The sequence below is a fragment of the Numida meleagris genome, chromosome 1, assembly GCF_002078875.1.
Source record: "Numida meleagris isolate 19003 breed g44 Domestic line chromosome 1, NumMel1.0, whole genome shotgun sequence".
NCBI lineage: Eukaryota > Metazoa > Chordata > Aves > Galliformes > Numididae > Numida > Numida meleagris.
The window spans coordinates 58,363,324-58,380,517 of record NC_034409.1 but is presented as its reverse complement, the minus strand read 5'-3'; the positions used below and the strand labels follow the sequence as shown (position 1 = coordinate 58,380,517).

General features: G+C 39.6%; 1 protein-coding gene across 1 annotated transcript in view; it reads right to left on the bottom strand.

Moving 5' to 3' along the window:
* DGKI (diacylglycerol kinase iota) overlaps positions 1-17,194 on the bottom strand; it is a 174,628-nt gene that overhangs the window by 30,888 nt on the left and 126,546 nt on the right. The window contains exons 28-29 of the mRNA XM_021388553.1: positions 16,221-16,348; positions 15,337-15,462 (exon numbers count right to left, since the gene is read on the bottom strand). Of these exons, the coding sequence (XP_021244228.1) occupies positions 15,337-15,462; positions 16,221-16,348 (254 nt within the window). The remainder of the gene's footprint in view (positions 1-15,336; positions 15,463-16,220; positions 16,349-17,194) is intronic.

Sequence of the window (17,194 nt, the reverse complement as noted above, 5' to 3'; positions counted from 1 at the left end):
ACTTAGGAAGGAGTCATGATCTTACTCCACAACACAAGACTGAAAAGTAAGGTTGAGGGATTATATAGGACATTAGAAGCAGATATTCAAATATATGGATGCAAACGGGAAAGATGGAAAGAGAAGGGAAGTTTCCTAACGAAGTATGCAAATTTTTACTTTTTAAGAAGAGAGACATTTGCACAGAAAGAGACAAAAGAGTTACAGCACAGCTGGAGTGATGGTCACTGTGAAAGGAAAATGTGATTGCCTAATTAAGATTCTGACTGTGCTAGAAACCAATGTATCTGTATGGATCAGAATTAATTAATCCACTATTGCCATTAAATCCTCTGATTGCTGCTGCACATCCTAAGCATGTATCCTCCTCTGCTGTCAGCCAAACCAGCTATGCCCTTCAACTTCATCCATTACTGTGGAAATATGGTAAAAATGAAGGTAACCCAGAGGATTAGTAGTCACCATTAGGAACGTTCCATAGCTCTCATCAGTGTGTCAATCCCTAACAGAAGCCCTTCTGAAGGTCAAAACTCAACACATAGCGTTCCTGAAAATGTTATACCATGTAGAAAAGGGCCATATCAAAAGGCATGATTATTTAGGTTTTCAAAGACAATTTTTACATGCAAAAATCATGCCAGGGTCCTTAGCTCATGTATCTTGATACTCCACCTATTTCTAACAAAGTATCTCACAGTAACAGTGGAATTTATTCCTTTGCTTCATATCTTAATTGCACAGTTTCATCACCTTTTAGATCTTTATTTGAAACAATAAAATAAACATTTGGCTTATCCCATAATTTAGCTCTTCATTATGCCTTGTAAAGCATATGTTAGTAGCTTCTTAAAAAATCAACAAGAGATACTATCACAACACCACCACCTTCTCAACGAAAACATTAAAATAAGCAATGAAAAATAGGTTTGTGCACATTAAATGTGCCCAAAAATTAGTATATATTCTACAGAATATGAATCCTGAGCTCCTTTTTTGCATGTTTTGAACTTGGTGATTATACAGAGAGAAATCTAACAGGTAGTACTGCCGCTCCTGGCAGTGTTTTCATTTGAAAGGCTTCATCAGGCATCTTTTGAGACTGCATAGGCTGGTATCTTGAGAAAATAAGGCTTATGTACAGAACAAGATTCTGTGATTACGCGTGCAAATCTGCCTCACCCTTATAAAGTTTGAGCACATTGGCTGATTTCCCACATTATTAGCAGAGGAGGTGGAGATCCAATTACTGCTTTCACAAGGAAAGGCAATAGCAGGAGTTCAAACTTCCTGATGTAGCTCTGAAGATACAAAGAAAGCCTCTGAATATCTCGGTGACAGTGAAACCTCAACAAGAGCTTCCACAATTTGAGATACCAAAGGACCAATGACAATAAACGAGGCCTCCTTTATTCCACTACTCACAGAAGGAGTATTTTAGCAAAGAGTGGAGAGAACTTTCAACAATCTTATACAGTTTCAGGCCGTACATTTAAGCAGAGGATGGAATTTTCCAAACCATTCAAGCACTGTCCTAACTATGCCAACAGCAGTCTTGCTTGTAACTGTAGTGTAAGGAAGTGAATAACTGCCGAGTTCTTTTAAAGTCCACTTTGACAGTGTTGGGCACTTTATGCATTGTTTGGTCTACCCCATTCTTACGAGAGGGAGGAAGGAAATGAAAAAAAGAAAGCATAATGACCTACCTTAAACCACATCCACTCTCTCCACAGCCACAAGGGACTTGCCTGACAACAAAAAGATCTGGTGTATGCTCATATTTCTGGTCACACATCTTTTTTTCAGTTCTTTAAGAAGTGTGAGGGATATACTGTGGCAGCAATGGTCACCAGATGGGTGTCCTGAGAACGGTGGATTCCCAGCTGCTAACGTCCACATAGGAAGTGTCTAACTAGCTCCTATCAGCTGCCCTCTGAGAATGATTCTAGCTGTGTGCTTTACAGCCACAAAGAGGCAAGCCATCATTCACAACTTCCATGCCTTATAAAAAGTAGAGACAAGTCAGAGGTACTTCAGAAGAACTAACATGCTGTCAAGATCTGTGTCCCCACCTGGGTCAATACATTTTGCAAATTACATCAAGAAGAGACTTCCATTTAGTTCAACCTTCAGGAAAAGGATCTGGCACTGCAATATCCTGATCTTGGACACTTTAGAATGGAAATGCTTATTTTTTTCACATCAACAGTAGTTACTTGCTTATACTCTTTTCTTGCTGGAAAATTAACTTGTAGAAAATTAACAGTGCTGCCAAAATTAACTTGTAGGCTCATCACCATCACTACCAGCCCTTCCCCAAGAGAGAATAAAGGGGTCAATATGTCTACGACTGGCTACATTTTTAGAACTGTTACGTTCTCCTATCAACACTGCTCTTTCCCACACATAAATGTGAAAGGGAAGCCCAATTTCAGTTGTTTTCACAAAGAAGTATCAATCTGACTTCTCCCCTGTCCTGAGTTTGCTGATGCTTTATGAACAGTTTTTGCAGTGGTGATTAATTAAAGAGAATACAAATTTTACTATGACAATAGGGAAGAGGATCAGAAAGAATGAGGAAGAAAAGCAGGCTGCCAGGTCCTGCAGTGTTGTTCTCCCATTGTAGAGTATTAAGTTCTAAGAAGAGATATCAGCACCTGCAAGCCTCAATCTACAATGGAAGCTGCATGTTACCTGGTCTACTGTTCCTTACAAAAGCAAAGCACTATATTTTGTTCTTACACAAGGTGCACAAATATATTCCAGCAACTTAGCTTATGCACAAAAAAAGCCTGATTATGTAAAAAGGCCCTAATCACACATTCATGAAATGCTTCCAAGAAATGGGAAGACTTATGGTACTGAAGGTATGAGACGTGTCCACCTAAAACAGCACTGTGCCTCAGAGTTCAGAGTCTGATCCAAAGCTCACTGGAATTTTCCTGCTCACGCTTTCAGGGTTTGGATCTATTGCTGGCAAAGATCTAATCCCCGCTGTAGACAAGACAGTTTTCCGTATCATGTAAGCCTTCCCCAAACAGCCAAACACTTGAAGCTGTTTCCCAGTGCACTCCCCAGTGTGCAAGCACTACATTTATTCAGTACTGGAGGGGTGGAAGAAGCAATATTCATTTCTAAGCTAGGCAGGTCAAGGGGCTGTCACAATTTAGTGCCTAGTCAACAAAGGCTTCCAAAATCTAGAAAAACACAGCCAGCCCCCAGCAGACGAATTCTAACAAAATTTCAGCAAATGGGTACATTATTCATGAAGACAAAAGCCTCTGGAGAAACAAACCCGGAGCTGATGTAAAGCAGCTATTTCAATCAATAAACCTGTAGCAGAAACCATTTGCACTAGGCCTATTTAAAAACAGCCATTTAGAATTTAAAGGCTGAATAACAATCCACACACAGCAATTTTGCTAGATTTTATGACCATTCTTCTTTTTCCCTGCTCAAGCAATGTATGTTTGCAAACTTTCTCATTCACATACCTGCCTGCAAGCAATGGAGAAAAAGAGATTTTATATTAAACCTGCTCTTCCTCATTTTGTGTGTACATCTCTTCAGAACTGAAAATAGCATTCCTGTAAGGATTTATTCACATATTCTCTGATTAGAATGAAAGGCAAGCCTTAGCACATTAATTATTTTTTTAAAAAAGGTGAGGAAACTCCCTCATTCAGCAAACTGCATCAAAGCCTCCGGGATTAGCAAATTCCCTGCAGCTGCAGATTGTGACTTGTATCTTCCTGGCAGAAAAGCAGAGCTACTTGTTTTCCTGCTCTCTCAGCATCTCTCACTTGGAGAAGCCCAATAAAAGTTAAATATAACATTCAGCCTAGCTGCCACTGTTTTCTGCCATGGCACTTGATGGAAAATACAAGTCTAGGAATTACTGAGAGCTCCAGCCTTCTACTTTCAACCCACACATGCCCAATACTAAATGAACCTTGTAGGCTGGAGAAACAAGTTAGCAAGTTCAACAAAGGCAAATTCAAAGTTCTGGACCTGGAGAGAAGCAAACTCATTCAACAGGACAGTCTGGGGGCCAACCAGCTTTTCAGAAAAAAGTGTAGGTTGTTAGTTGACTCCAAGTTGAATGTCAATCAGCAGCATGCCCTCACAACAATGAAAGCCAACTGTGTATTGGGTTGTATTTGCAAGAACATAACCATAAGGTTAATGAAAAGGATTTTTTCATTCTACTCTGTGAGACTGTATCTGGTGTTTTGTACCAAGTTTGGGGCTTCCCAGAATAAGACAGACATTGACAAATTGAACTGAGCTCAAAAAGGGTCCGAGAGATGGTGACGGTACATCAGAAGAGGCAGAGGGAACTGGAGTCATACAGAAAGAAGATGCAAGGGAAATCCTATTGCTTTAAACTATCTAATGCAAAGGTATTAAGAAGACAGGGCCAGAGCCTTCTTGAAGTAAGAAGGAGGAGGTAAGATAGGATGAGAAACAACAGTCACAAATTGGAACATGGAAAATTCAGACTGGATGTTAGGAAAAACATTGTGTGGATACAGGCTATGCAAAGATATTGTTGAATTTCCAGCCTCGCAGAGATTCAGCATTCAGCTGGACAAGGCTCTGAACAACTTCTGTAACTGGACATATTTCAAACAGAGAGTTGCATTAGATGAATTTCAGAGGTCCTTTCCAACTTAAATTTTTTACAATTTTATAAGTCTCTCTACAATGTTTTCTTCTATTCCTATCCCATTTTTTCTTGTCACACTTTCACAAAAGTATTTCTCACAGACAATGGCAACACTGTCTCTCACATATGGGAAAATGCTGACCAGCAGCGCTTCCTGAATCTAAAAAAAATCTATTCAAGTTACTTATTATTTTACAGAATTCTGTTCAAACATATCCTGCCAATCTGTACCAATAAGTCTGGAGAGTCAAATTTCTTTTCTAATTCCATTAAGGGCAAAGATCAGCAGTTTTCCTGGCATCTCTGTAGCTTCTTCCTGCAGCCTCAGTCTCTACCTGTACATAAGTTCATGACTAGCCCAGCAACGCAGGAGTGTAATCTGGTGCCTCATAGGAAAACCAGGGCAGCTCTGACGTATCCCTTGTTGTATCTCTGGCATATCTGTCCCTTATATTGTTTCATATCTTGTCTCACTACTGACTTTTATTTTCTCTTAACATTTACTGTGTTTCTCTGTCCACTGAAAAAGACTTTGAAAGAAGGCAGGCCTGGATCACCACAAAACAGCTATACCTGAAGTTGTACTGACACCCAGAGGAATGCTCTAGGAACTGCTGCTTAACTAAGGAAGAACAAATTTTCAGAGCAGAACAAAATGTAAATCCAAGCACGTTAACCTTGATTTAAAAAATTAGAAGAAGACAGAGAAACATTCTGATATGTTCATCTTGAAATAGATAGCTTTTCTTTGGAATCAATACCAAAAACATGACCGAAGAATGCTGGATTGTATCTTTGAAAAGAAGGCATTTCCAGATGACCAGCAGGATCACTGCAGGGTGATCCAGGATGTTTGTTGATTTTCTTTTTTAATACTTGCCTTCTGTTTCTCTCATCACCACATGACACTGATGTATCTCAGGGGAATGTAAGACATTTGGTTTGAAGAGATCCTGATCCAAGACTTCGAAAAGGTATTCTTCCATTTCCAGACTTGAACTAAATCTTTAAAATCCTCACTGACCTACTCTGTCAATTTTTCAACAAATCTTGGCACAGTGGGATGGAGGGAGCATGAAAGTAAGGCAGTGACTGATGTGGCAATAATCTCTAAAAAAATAAAATGAGATCTAGCATGTAGCCAGACCATGGAACATTCAAGTGAAAAGAGTGTCATGGGACTGGATGGTGGGTGTAAGCCCTCCCTCACCTTCCTTCATGAAAAACAAAACAAAACAAAACAAGATATCAAGTACAAGCAGGTAGCAAATCATCTGACCTCTTTTCTCAATAACATATCTGTGTACTTTTACTTTTTCCAGGAAAAGATTGACAAAACCATCATATTCTCTATGACTAACGTTCTATTTAACCCAGAGGAAGGAATCATTTTGATAATTGAAAAGCCATGACAGCCACACTCCTAGCACACTGATTACACTCCGATTTGGAAATCACATCACCAGCTTTGCCCTCAGGTTGAATGGAGAAGAAGCACATCAGCTTCTTGGTATCCTGAGACACCATCCAAATAATGACAGGCCAGCTTGGATTTCTAAATAATCATCTAGAAGCTGCCCTAAGTGATGCATTTGTTACCTCAAAGCAAACCAGTGACTCCTGGTAAATTGCCTTTAGTGGTTTTGGGAGAAGGGAAACTGAAACATAAGAATCCCTCAGAAAAAGGCTCTCGCAATTATGTTCACAAATAAGTGGCCCGGTTTTCACAAGTGCTAAGCAGTAAGCAACCCTCACTTGCTTACCATTAACTAAAAAAAAAAAAATCACTTCAATTAATGTGCATAACACACACCCTTCTCTAATCCTACACAGAGCAGAACTGCTGAGCCCTTTACACTCCTGCTATGGGGTAAATAATGGAGAATAAATCTTTGCAATAGGAGTTTCAGATAGGTTTTTGTGCCACACTTTTAGAGTCCTGGCAGAGAAACAAGAATCTAGGAGTCAGGGTTATACTGGCTCCAAGCCACTCCTGGCTCTCTGCTTTGAGCTCTTGGCATATTTTAGCCAGGTCCATCTGTCCCTCCTTGCCCATGGCCATCGACGCTGCCAGGAACCACAGCAAGGATATGTGCTATGGCCCCACTCTTCATGTATTTCCCTCTCAAGCACACACATCTGTGCCAGAACTGCTAAATGCTCACTCAGTCTCAGCTACTGAGACAAAGAGCTGGGTGTTAGAGCTCCTTTCCCAGCACAAAGGAGCAGCAGGCAAGCAGGGACAACTTTTCTCCCTACTCCTTTGAGTACTTTCCAGATTTCAGAATTTTCTCCTCTCACCCAAGACACGCTTCAGCAGCTTTTCAAGAAGAGACAGAGCCTTCTACATCCTTACATACAAACCTGCAGCCAGGGGCCTAAGACCTGCATCCAAGACATGGAAGAACAAGGGCAGCCATGCTGAAACACCCAGCCTGGGGAATGGGCTCCCCCTCTCTCAGCAGTTCCCAGACAAACTGATGAGTGTCTCCCTATTTGGAGCATGCGAAACCCAGCCCACATTCACAAGTAGTTTCTCTTTCAACAAAGCAACGTTTTCCTGTATAAAGTGCCTCCCACACATACAGAAAACACCCCACCAAAATATTTTTTCAAGCAGCTCTAGTGAAAAAAAAAAAAATCACTTTTAGTTCATGAGCCAAGTGAGCATTCATGTCAAAATATTGCTCCCACTGTCATCGAAACAGTCCAAATTTTATGGGGCCAAAATACTAAATTACAGTCCTCAAAAGATGACCTATTTTTATGTGATGGCTTTGCTTCTAATTTTTTCTATATGGTATTTTGACAGCTGCCCTTCCAGTTTTCCAGCTACCGCTGAAATTCAAACATGTAGGTACCAGAAGAATTAGAGAAAGTTAGCAAAGGTTTGACTTTGTATGTCAGCTAAGCCAAAGTAGCACTTCTGAGTGATGATCTAGAGCAGCTTTTTTGTTTGGTTGTTTTTACCAAATGACATTTAAATTATCTTTGTAAATCTGTTAAGCCAGAACTTAACATTATGAATAGAATATCAATAAATAAACTCTGAATGCAGATTATGAGATGTCATAGTGTGAAAGGTTGGACATGCTATGTTGTTTGATTGCATATGTTACATATGCACGACATTATGGATCAGGTCCATGCCCTGAAACTCTAAAAGATTATTAGTCTTGGCTTTTATAGAATCATAGAATCATTAAGTTTGGAAAAAAAGTACTGAATGAGAGCACACTAAGAACTGGTCTCCTCTCCAAGCAGATGGCCGTTCTTTATGGCAGCAACAGAGAACATGGACACAGCTTTGCTGTTCCTGCAAAATGCTCAGAAATCTAAGACCTGGATAGTTCTTTTTGTCTGACTTCAACTCTTACATATAAGTAACTAGTACACAGAAATAGACAAATACATGTTACCTAAAACAAGAAAGCTCACTTCTTTTCCAGCATTTATTGGACCGGAAGCTTGCAGTGCTGGAGGTTATTCATCCTATATTTATAAGAGTGCTCAAAGCAAGCTCAGAAAAATACAGGCACCCTTTCTGTCAATCATTCTGTATTACACTAGTAAACCTGGCTAGCCCCTCTTCCAGTGTCAATAATGGATGTCCCTGAGGGCCCTGGGTCTGCTATTCCCACTCCATAAAGCTGAAGAGAGGGATATTCATATCCCACAGTGGAAGCATCAGTTCCGCACTCTCATCTGTCCTTCTCTTGCCAGTTACATTTAACACACGCTTGATGCTTGCAGGAAAGCAGTGGGCCCTAAAGATCAAATTATCAAATGTCATTTTCTTCTACCCAGTCAAACAGAAAACAATTGTATAGGAAGTGGCTGTCTTGATATGTTCCTCTACCTTCCACACTATATATCTGCCATACTTCTCAGCACAGATTTTGCTTCTCACTCCAGGGGCTAACTAAGCAAGCAGAATAGGAGTGAAAGGTAAAAATAAAAATAAGAAAAAGAAAAAAGGAAAGAAGGAAGGGAGGGAGGAAAGAGAGAAAGAAAATAAAAAAAAAAAAAAAGAGTTATAACAAGACAATTTTTTTAAAAAAAGCTTTTTCTTTTATTTTGGCCTTGGCAATCAGCCAGAGAGCAAAAGTAGATTTATAGCTGTTACAGCAAACAAGTTAAAACTGAGGCACCTAGCTATCTGTACTCTGTCAACATCAATTTCATCCTTTAAACACATTCCAAAACTTATGTTCCACCTTGAAAACTCATTTTCCTCTTCTTATCTACTGGAAATATTTGGAAAGTGTTTTCAAGAGAGATGGTGGTTGATTTTTTTCAGCATCTGGGTAAGTAGGTCCCTTTGTCAAGTACCTGTGTATTCTGAGCTTAAAGTCACAAAAGAAGAAGAGAAGAGCTGCAGCTCTCACACTTCTCTTCCGGAAGGCAGCTTGCCAGTCAAGAAGTAAGATCTCTCTAAAGAGGCCAATTTGTAGTCTCATGATGTAGGAATGTTTTGCATGTCACTGTCTGCCAAAATAATTTGTGAGCAGGGTGAATACCCTCAGCTGTGCATCAGGTGTTGAGATGCAACGAAAATCATTAAAAGCCCTCATTGTGAGTGCTTGGGGGCAGGTGGGTGGGAAAAGAGGAAGCTAAAATCCCCCCCAGTCCACTCTGGAGATCTACATTTTGAATAATAAAATTGTTTGGTAATAAGTACTATAGGATGCAGTACAGGATGTGCTATTCCATTTCCAGCACATACTGAAGGACCAGAAACACAAACCCGCTTCTTCAATGTGCCTGTCGTTAAAACCCCTTTGAAATCCAGCACGTCAACAGCAATGGCTGGAGACTTATTTCTGAAAGAAAACAAACACTATTTCCATTGCACTCACATTCACAAATAAGTTCATACACAGGCAAATCAAAACAAAATTCCGGTTTCTTCCTTTCCTAATTACTCTTAACAAGAGCAGATGCAAAAGACAATGTCTTAAAGCTCAGTATTACTGGTAAAGGGGTTGCCAAGACAATGTGTCTAGGATCTATAAGTACCAAATACTAATGACTGCTGCAGAAATTTTAGTAAGTAACAAATACAACTTTTCTACATCCTAGTTCTGTGTAAGTGCAGCTGGACTTTGGCAGTAGTGACATCAAAATCCTGCTAATGAACAGGGGAAGTGGTAATTAAATGAGGTCTGCCATGGATTCAATCACTTAAAAGAAGAAATTGCTAAAAGTTCATATTAAACAATTTTCAGAGTCATATGATTTTGACTGTTTGCAGAGGTCACAAAGATGATCACAGGACTGGAGCATCTCTCCTACAAAGAAATATTGAGGGAACTGGGCTTGTTCAGCCAGGAGAAGAGGAGGTTCCCAGGAGACCTTGCTGTTTATATGTGGTAACAATTTCCCTCGTCCTGTTTCTGTGTCCTCAGATGTCAGAGCAAAATGCCAGGATTTCCTCATGCTCATAACCGTCTCTGAATAGGTAACAAAACAGCTGAGATCAGGCCAAATCTCTTGAATTCTGAGCTGAGAAGGGCTTTTCTCAGGCTTGGCCTGAGAAAAGTATGTATATGATACACCTAAAAAAAAATTTGTATATGATACACCTAAGATATGCCAGAAACTTTTATCTTTCCAAAGACTGTCTCAGATATTTTGGTACCAACATTGCTCACCATCTCATGTGATTTTACATTGATTTTCTCTATTGATTCTTCTACAGTTCAGTCAAGGGGTATTTGACTGTATTCAGACATGTCCAGGAATCTCGTTTCCTGGCTGTGACAGGGATAAACAATGCTACAACTGCAGACATTGCCTGGGAAAGGTGGACAGTAATTAATTAACAATTCGGGAGAGGGTCAAGACTAACTTGTGAATTAACTTCTGTCCAGGTATGAGTCTTACTTCCAGTTTCATGAGAAACCATTTGACAAATTCATCTGTATCATGTATTTACAGATGGATTTGCTCAAGCTTTCTGTTCAAGCAGCATCTGAAGGAAAATAAAAATTTCTTCTAAAAAAAAATGTAAAACTGGACACCCAAATTGCTTCCAGATAGAATGAGGTACCAGTAGCAGCAGCAGGCAAAGAAACATTTGAAATCTCATTGGCTGCAAAGCAGCACAGAACACTAAGCAAGATTTTCTCTTCCTGTCAGTCTGGAAAGAGTAGGAATTTCACTGGGAAGTATTTCTATCCAGAGTTCTACAGTCTGCATATTGTTCTTATATTCAATAATTGTACTACAAAATAAAAATAACTATCCTGCTTTTGAGACCTTTTTATTGAACAGGCTATACAGAGAAAAAGAGATTGAGGCTATTTCTGGCAGGCCTTGGTTTTAAAAATGTAAGGATTGCATAGAGGAAACATATTCCTTTCTGTCAAACAAATTCATTTTCAGGAGCCTGTTTGTCAGGATGAAAAAAAGCATTCTGGATGGCAAGAAATGAAGCTGCAAAACAAATTATTCAAGCAATGCCAAAATTCTGTTAGGTTTTCATTGTTACATGGTAAGCTTTTAAGGGAATGTGAAAGGGGAGAAATAAATTTTCTCAGAATCACAGACACATATCTTTAAGATAGAATTCAAAAGGAATGAAAAAAATATTCCTCTTTTTCAACTGAAAAATCTCCAGGGGAAAAAAAAAAAAGAAAAAGGAGGCTGAAATATTAAAGTATATGGAGAGAATTAGTATCACATCAGAAGCATAAAGTACGTGAAATTCTCTATTCTATTCAGAGTGTCTGGGCACAAGAGCATAAAACAATTAACAGGTACCTTCTTTGTCAAGAAGTTCTCCAGAAATGGGAGTAAAGGAAGGTTTACAGCAGCAAATGAAGAAAAGGTTTCCTAGTGATAGATAAATTCTAGCTTTCATCTAGAATGTGAGCAAGATTTAAACTGTGACTGCATTACACTGACAATAGTGAGAGCTTTCATAATACAAGACCAGGTCTCTCACTGAGGTGCATCAATTTTTACCGCTCAATCTCAGTGAGGAAATTTACTTTCACTCAAAACAATTTCTTATCCATTTGCTACATACTTATAATTTTCTTTTTTTTTTTTACACTCTTCAAACTACTTTTCTTATTTAACATATATTTACCTTTCCCTGAAACATTCTCAGTACTTTTTACACTATATTTTCTCTTCTTTGAGTTCTTATCCCTCCTTTCACCTAACACCCCTTCATTTTTAATACCACTTTCCTAGCAAGACCTGGAGAGCCAATTTAGGCAAATCTTTCTCATGCTTTATTTGAAGGTACCAAGAATGATGCCTTACAAGCTATTTGTAAAAGCGTTTAAGACAACATGAGAGAAAGAAAATGCAGTTGAGCACAAATGGACACGGCTTTTTGTTAATTAATAATTCTATTTTAAGGACTACACAAGCATACAGTGAAAGTGAGATATGACCTATGCTGTTTCACAAACAAGACTTGCTCAAAAGTAATCACTACCCATGTAATGTCATCTGGGAAAAGACATTTGTACAGCTGTACAAATAGGTACTTAAAACGTGTGTTTTACTTATATGGCTTAAGCTTGTAAACTAAATCTGAACTAATCCACATTTTACTTTCAAAACATACCAGAACAGACTGCTTATTTAAGAGCTGGTGCTGAGTTTTCCAGTGCAAGAGTTTTGGAGAAACACTTGAATTTTTCAACCCTTCATCAACTTTTGAACCTTCAAATGTTCAGCATCCCTAGGCAGCTCCTGCACAACATGTTCAAATGCAAGTGACTTTTCTTGAATCCTACTACATGAGCATTCCTTTTCCTTTCTGCATGCAAGTTTTTATCCCTGATGCTCTTCTCTCCTTGTGCTACACAAAAATCTCTCTTTTCAAAAAATAGCAAACATCTTGTAACATCTGTACAATAACGCTGATTTTCTGGGCAATGATCTGATTTTTGTGGTTGAGTTAAAACACTTGGCAGTCAGTCTTTTTTCTACTTCCCTCTCATGAACTAGGTTATTATTGCCTCATAAAGCAGTGCCTGGGTGATATTGCTAGCTAATTAACATCTATTTAGTGTAAAGGGTTTCCAGCCCCTATAGGTGTTTTTTCTGCCTCTCTCTGACAGGGCCAGATGGCACTCTGGCCAACCTTCATCCACCCTTCACAAGCCATGCACTCAGTTCATACAATGCATCTACCAGCTTTGGAAACACATTACCTTTATTTATGCTAGATAGTCAGATACTAGAAGAGTGGTTATTACTGCTGTAACAATGGGAATATAACAATGTAACAGTGGGAAAACGAGTGAATTCAATTAAAGACACAGATTAAACACCTAACACGGAACAGTCACTTTTTTGTTTTTGTATGTAAGCTGTGTAGTTTGTTTTTTATTTTCTATCTCTCATCATATAACAAGTTGACAAACACATAACTAGGAAGAGAAATACATGGCCAACAATGAACGCATGAAGTAGGCTCTGAGGCAATGGTCATGCCCACTTCACCGCACCATTAGATCACAGGATAAATCAGCATGATGAACCCACCCATGTTCAAAGGAAGAGTGCAATTACATGTTTCAGTGGAGCCAGTCCAGAATACTTGGCTTTCTTCAAGATCAAGCACCAGTAATAGAAGAAACTGTCCTCCCACTGGTGTTGTACGCTCCTTTGACATTGATTTAATGTTCCTTTTAAATATGACATGCCCCAGCTCCTGGCTACTGCATCAAGATGCTTATTTTGCATCTTGCAGTGGTTTTGCAGTCCACTTATCAGTCACACATCAAAGAGCCTTTGGAAGGGGTAGGGAAAGGAAAAGCAAAACATGAAATATGATTATTAAAAGTCACCTGAAAAGTAATTAACATGAAGCTCACCTGATTAAAAATAAAAGCGTAGTTTTCTCTCAGAAAGATCACTTCCACAAAACCATTACGGTCAAATTACTTTCTACACCAAAAGTCTGTGATCAGAAACAATGCCACATACCATAATTATTTTTAGGTCACATATCGTTTTCTTTAATTAATTGAAGTCTGTTAGCACACTTTGTCTTTTTAGTTACACTCCTCACTTCTCAGAACGCATTACTTCATCTTAATGAGCTCATATACAGAGATGTCAGAGATTCTGAGTAGCCTGCACCCATACTATGACCAACTGCAATCTAATCTGCTTATAACATCTGAGGAGGGTCACTTCCAACTCATGTTTGAAAGAGAAATGACCAACCTCAGTTGAACTAATGAAAGACTTTCTATCACAGCAAGTCCTATGCCACTTGCCCTACTGACAGGACATAGGGTCTCGCGCTTTGAGTTAGATGTGGTATGCAGCATTTCAGACCAAATATAAAACATTGTACACAGATGACTCTCAAAAGATCCGTGGGAACTTCTTGAGTGTGAGGAAGTGTCCCCTTTGTGCTCTGCCATATTCCTTTTTAGGGAACCTTACTCCAACTCGTTAAAATCCTCTCAGCAAGCTCTATATGAAAAAAATTCTGAAGAGACAAATCTCTGTAAAGAACCATGTGAACTGCTTTCAGCTGCCAAAAATATAAAAGTACTCTAAGTATTTTCTTTAAAATGCCAGGTTATAAACCACACTTAACTGGAAAGTGAAGAACTCAAAAGCTTGAAAATACCAGAGCCCATGTTATCTGAGCATCATGCACCAGCCCTGTAGAGTGTGCATATATGATGACAGCCTTTAATTATATTGATACATACTACTTTCTTCTAGTGGACTCTTTCTTCAATGTTTAAAAACACCCGCTTATTATCCCTTTCTATTCTTTATATGCAGTACACAGCCTCAAAGTTCATTTATCCCACACTATCAAAACTGTGCACAGAATGCAAAGTGATTAATTTTCTCCTAAGCATCTCTGACAGAGTTTCCCCATAATACCCAAGCTTCTTTGTGACCATGAAATTTACTCTCACTGTGTTCCTCTAAGGTGAGGTTGCAATATTATCTGTATTCTGCAGGTGAGAAAATAAGAATCAAAAGAAGGAAGACACAAACTTTTCATTAATTTTCATAATACAACCTGAAGCACACAGAAAGCATATTAGTCACTTTCCAGCCCCTCTCTTTCAAAGACTTCCTGCAGTGGCCTCCCAGAAACCCAGCCTACCACACAGTAGACAAGCATAAAGTGAGGAGTCTGTTGTCACTGACCATATGTCAAGTTTGTTTTAAATTCTGAATCATTCAGAAATTCTGTGGAGGAAACTGAGGAGAGAAGCCAGCCCTCCAGAGCAGCTTTCAGCTGCCATAACTGTAATAATATCTTGTTCTCTCTACTGCAGTCCCCTGCCTAATTTACTATACAACTATCAGCTTTGCCACAAATGAGGCAGCGTCTGAAAATACTTCAGAGCTTGCCCACCTGAATAATGAATAATCTGCATCAGCTCATAACTCTAGATTCTGGAGAGAAATATCCACCATGTCCCTAACCTGTCCTTTTCCTCTTATTTATCTGAGCAGAAAAACAAAGACAAGAACATACAAATAATGGAGAGGGAGGAAGAAACAGCAGCGTGCAGAAGCAAGGAACAAAAGAGAAGAAACAAAGGGATATCTGTTATTTCAGCGTATCAGTGCAATTTCTGAAACCTAAAGAAGCCACTAGGAGTTGTCTGTGGTGAAGGTGACAATGTGTCATCAAGCAGAGAAATGCAGAGGGCTCTTACTGCAGCATATAGGTCTGGCTGGCGTCCTTTTGTTTGTCAGGTACCTCGTAGTGCGGGGAAATCTTGCCAAGGCCACTGTCGCTCAGCATCCTCTTTCGAACCGCGGGGTTCCACCGATCTGATATTCTAGGAAGGGAAGAAGGAAAAGAAAAGCTTTAAATCCCAGAAATTACCTCATATGCTCTGCTTTGCAGCTCTTTTGTGCTTATTTCCAGTATTTTTCAGCCTGTAGCAAGCTAGCTTAGCTTAATTCACCATGATTAGAAGACTCTTCCTGAAGAAGAACAGGAGTATTTCTAGTCTGCCTAGAAGACAAGGAGGAACAAAGATACTTCACAAGTCTTCACAAGTTCATTCTAAGACTCAAAGGACTTCAGGGCCTTAAATATTGGTATCAGAGCCTCGACAGTGCAGAGAACAGGTTCATAACTTGATAGATATAGGTTTCATTATCAGAGGGTGGTGAGGCACTGGCACAGGCTGCCCAGAGAAGCTGTGGATGCCTCATCCCTGGAGGCGTTCAAGGCCAAGTTGGATGGGGCCATGGGTCGCAACCCTGCCCATGGTAGAGGAGCTGGAACTAGATAACCTTAAATGTCTTTTCCAAGCCAATACATTCTATGATTCTATGATTATGCCAGGAGCAGATGAGTTCATAGAGTGTAAAGATGCTAAAAGGCACTGAAGTCATCTTTTTTAGTCCTGTTTTGCTTCGAGACATATAATAGAGTAGATGTTATTCTACTGCCCTTCTGTCATTATCATTGCTGCACCTGATTCTGCCCCCAGGTCTAAACCCTTTCCCAGCCTTTCAGAAGAGGGGATCAGAAAAACGTGCCAAATTCTACTGTGGCTACTGAAGGCCAAATCCCACCACCACTCACCCAGAGGCCTGCTCCACTACCAGATCAGGCATTCCAGGTGGCGTCCCCCCCTGCTGTGACATTACCAGCTCTGGGTCCAGAATAAAAATCTCGTCCTGCGAAATTTCCGTCACAAAGTGCAAATGTTCCTGTTGGAATGATATAAGGAACGAACAAATGAACCTGTGGCATCAGTGGTCACTCAGAAAGCCTAACTGGCTGTAGGAAACCTGGAAATACATCGGGCTGAAAAGTATTCATGGTACTTGTCTGTGTATTTAAGTGCATACATAAACACAGACAAAAATACCAAGTCAAGTTACCAATAAGCACTTCTTAGATTTTAAGCCAAACAAGACTCTCAACCAGCAAGCTTCACACTCACAGCAACACTTAAAAGACTGTTGCTCAGTAACTTTTGTCCAGTCGACATCATTATGCTGAAAACTGGAGGTCTATCCAAAAAACTGAGGCTTGCATGTCCAACTGAGAACAAACACCTAAGGCCTGCCCTCTGTTGACAGGATTTTTCACTGTTTGGAGATATTCTCTAAAAACTCAATTGCTTGTACATTCTGGTTTTGCATCTTCATTACCAAAGCTCTCTTTTTCAATCCTGTTTTTATTGACACAGAAGTCCCATTGTCCTTCAGAAACACTGAGTATAAGTAGGTCTAAGTAGGAGGACGGGCAGGATACTTTCCCACATTTTGTGCTCAGAGACCATCACATAGTATTGAGTTTTTCTTATGGAAACACAAGGCAAAGAAGTAGGAGGGAAAGATGACACTTTGTACAGAGCCAGAATTAAAGAAATGCAGAATAAACAAAATAAAATGGCATTGCTCAGTTTAACCTGTAGCAGCATCTTCTTCATCCTTGCTTTCCAAATTTTCAAGTACAGCATTTATGACTGTGTGCAAAGGCCTTTGGTGCTTCATGCAAACACTGAACCTGAGGCCTCTGAGCTAAATTCACAGCTCCTTCTGACTGAA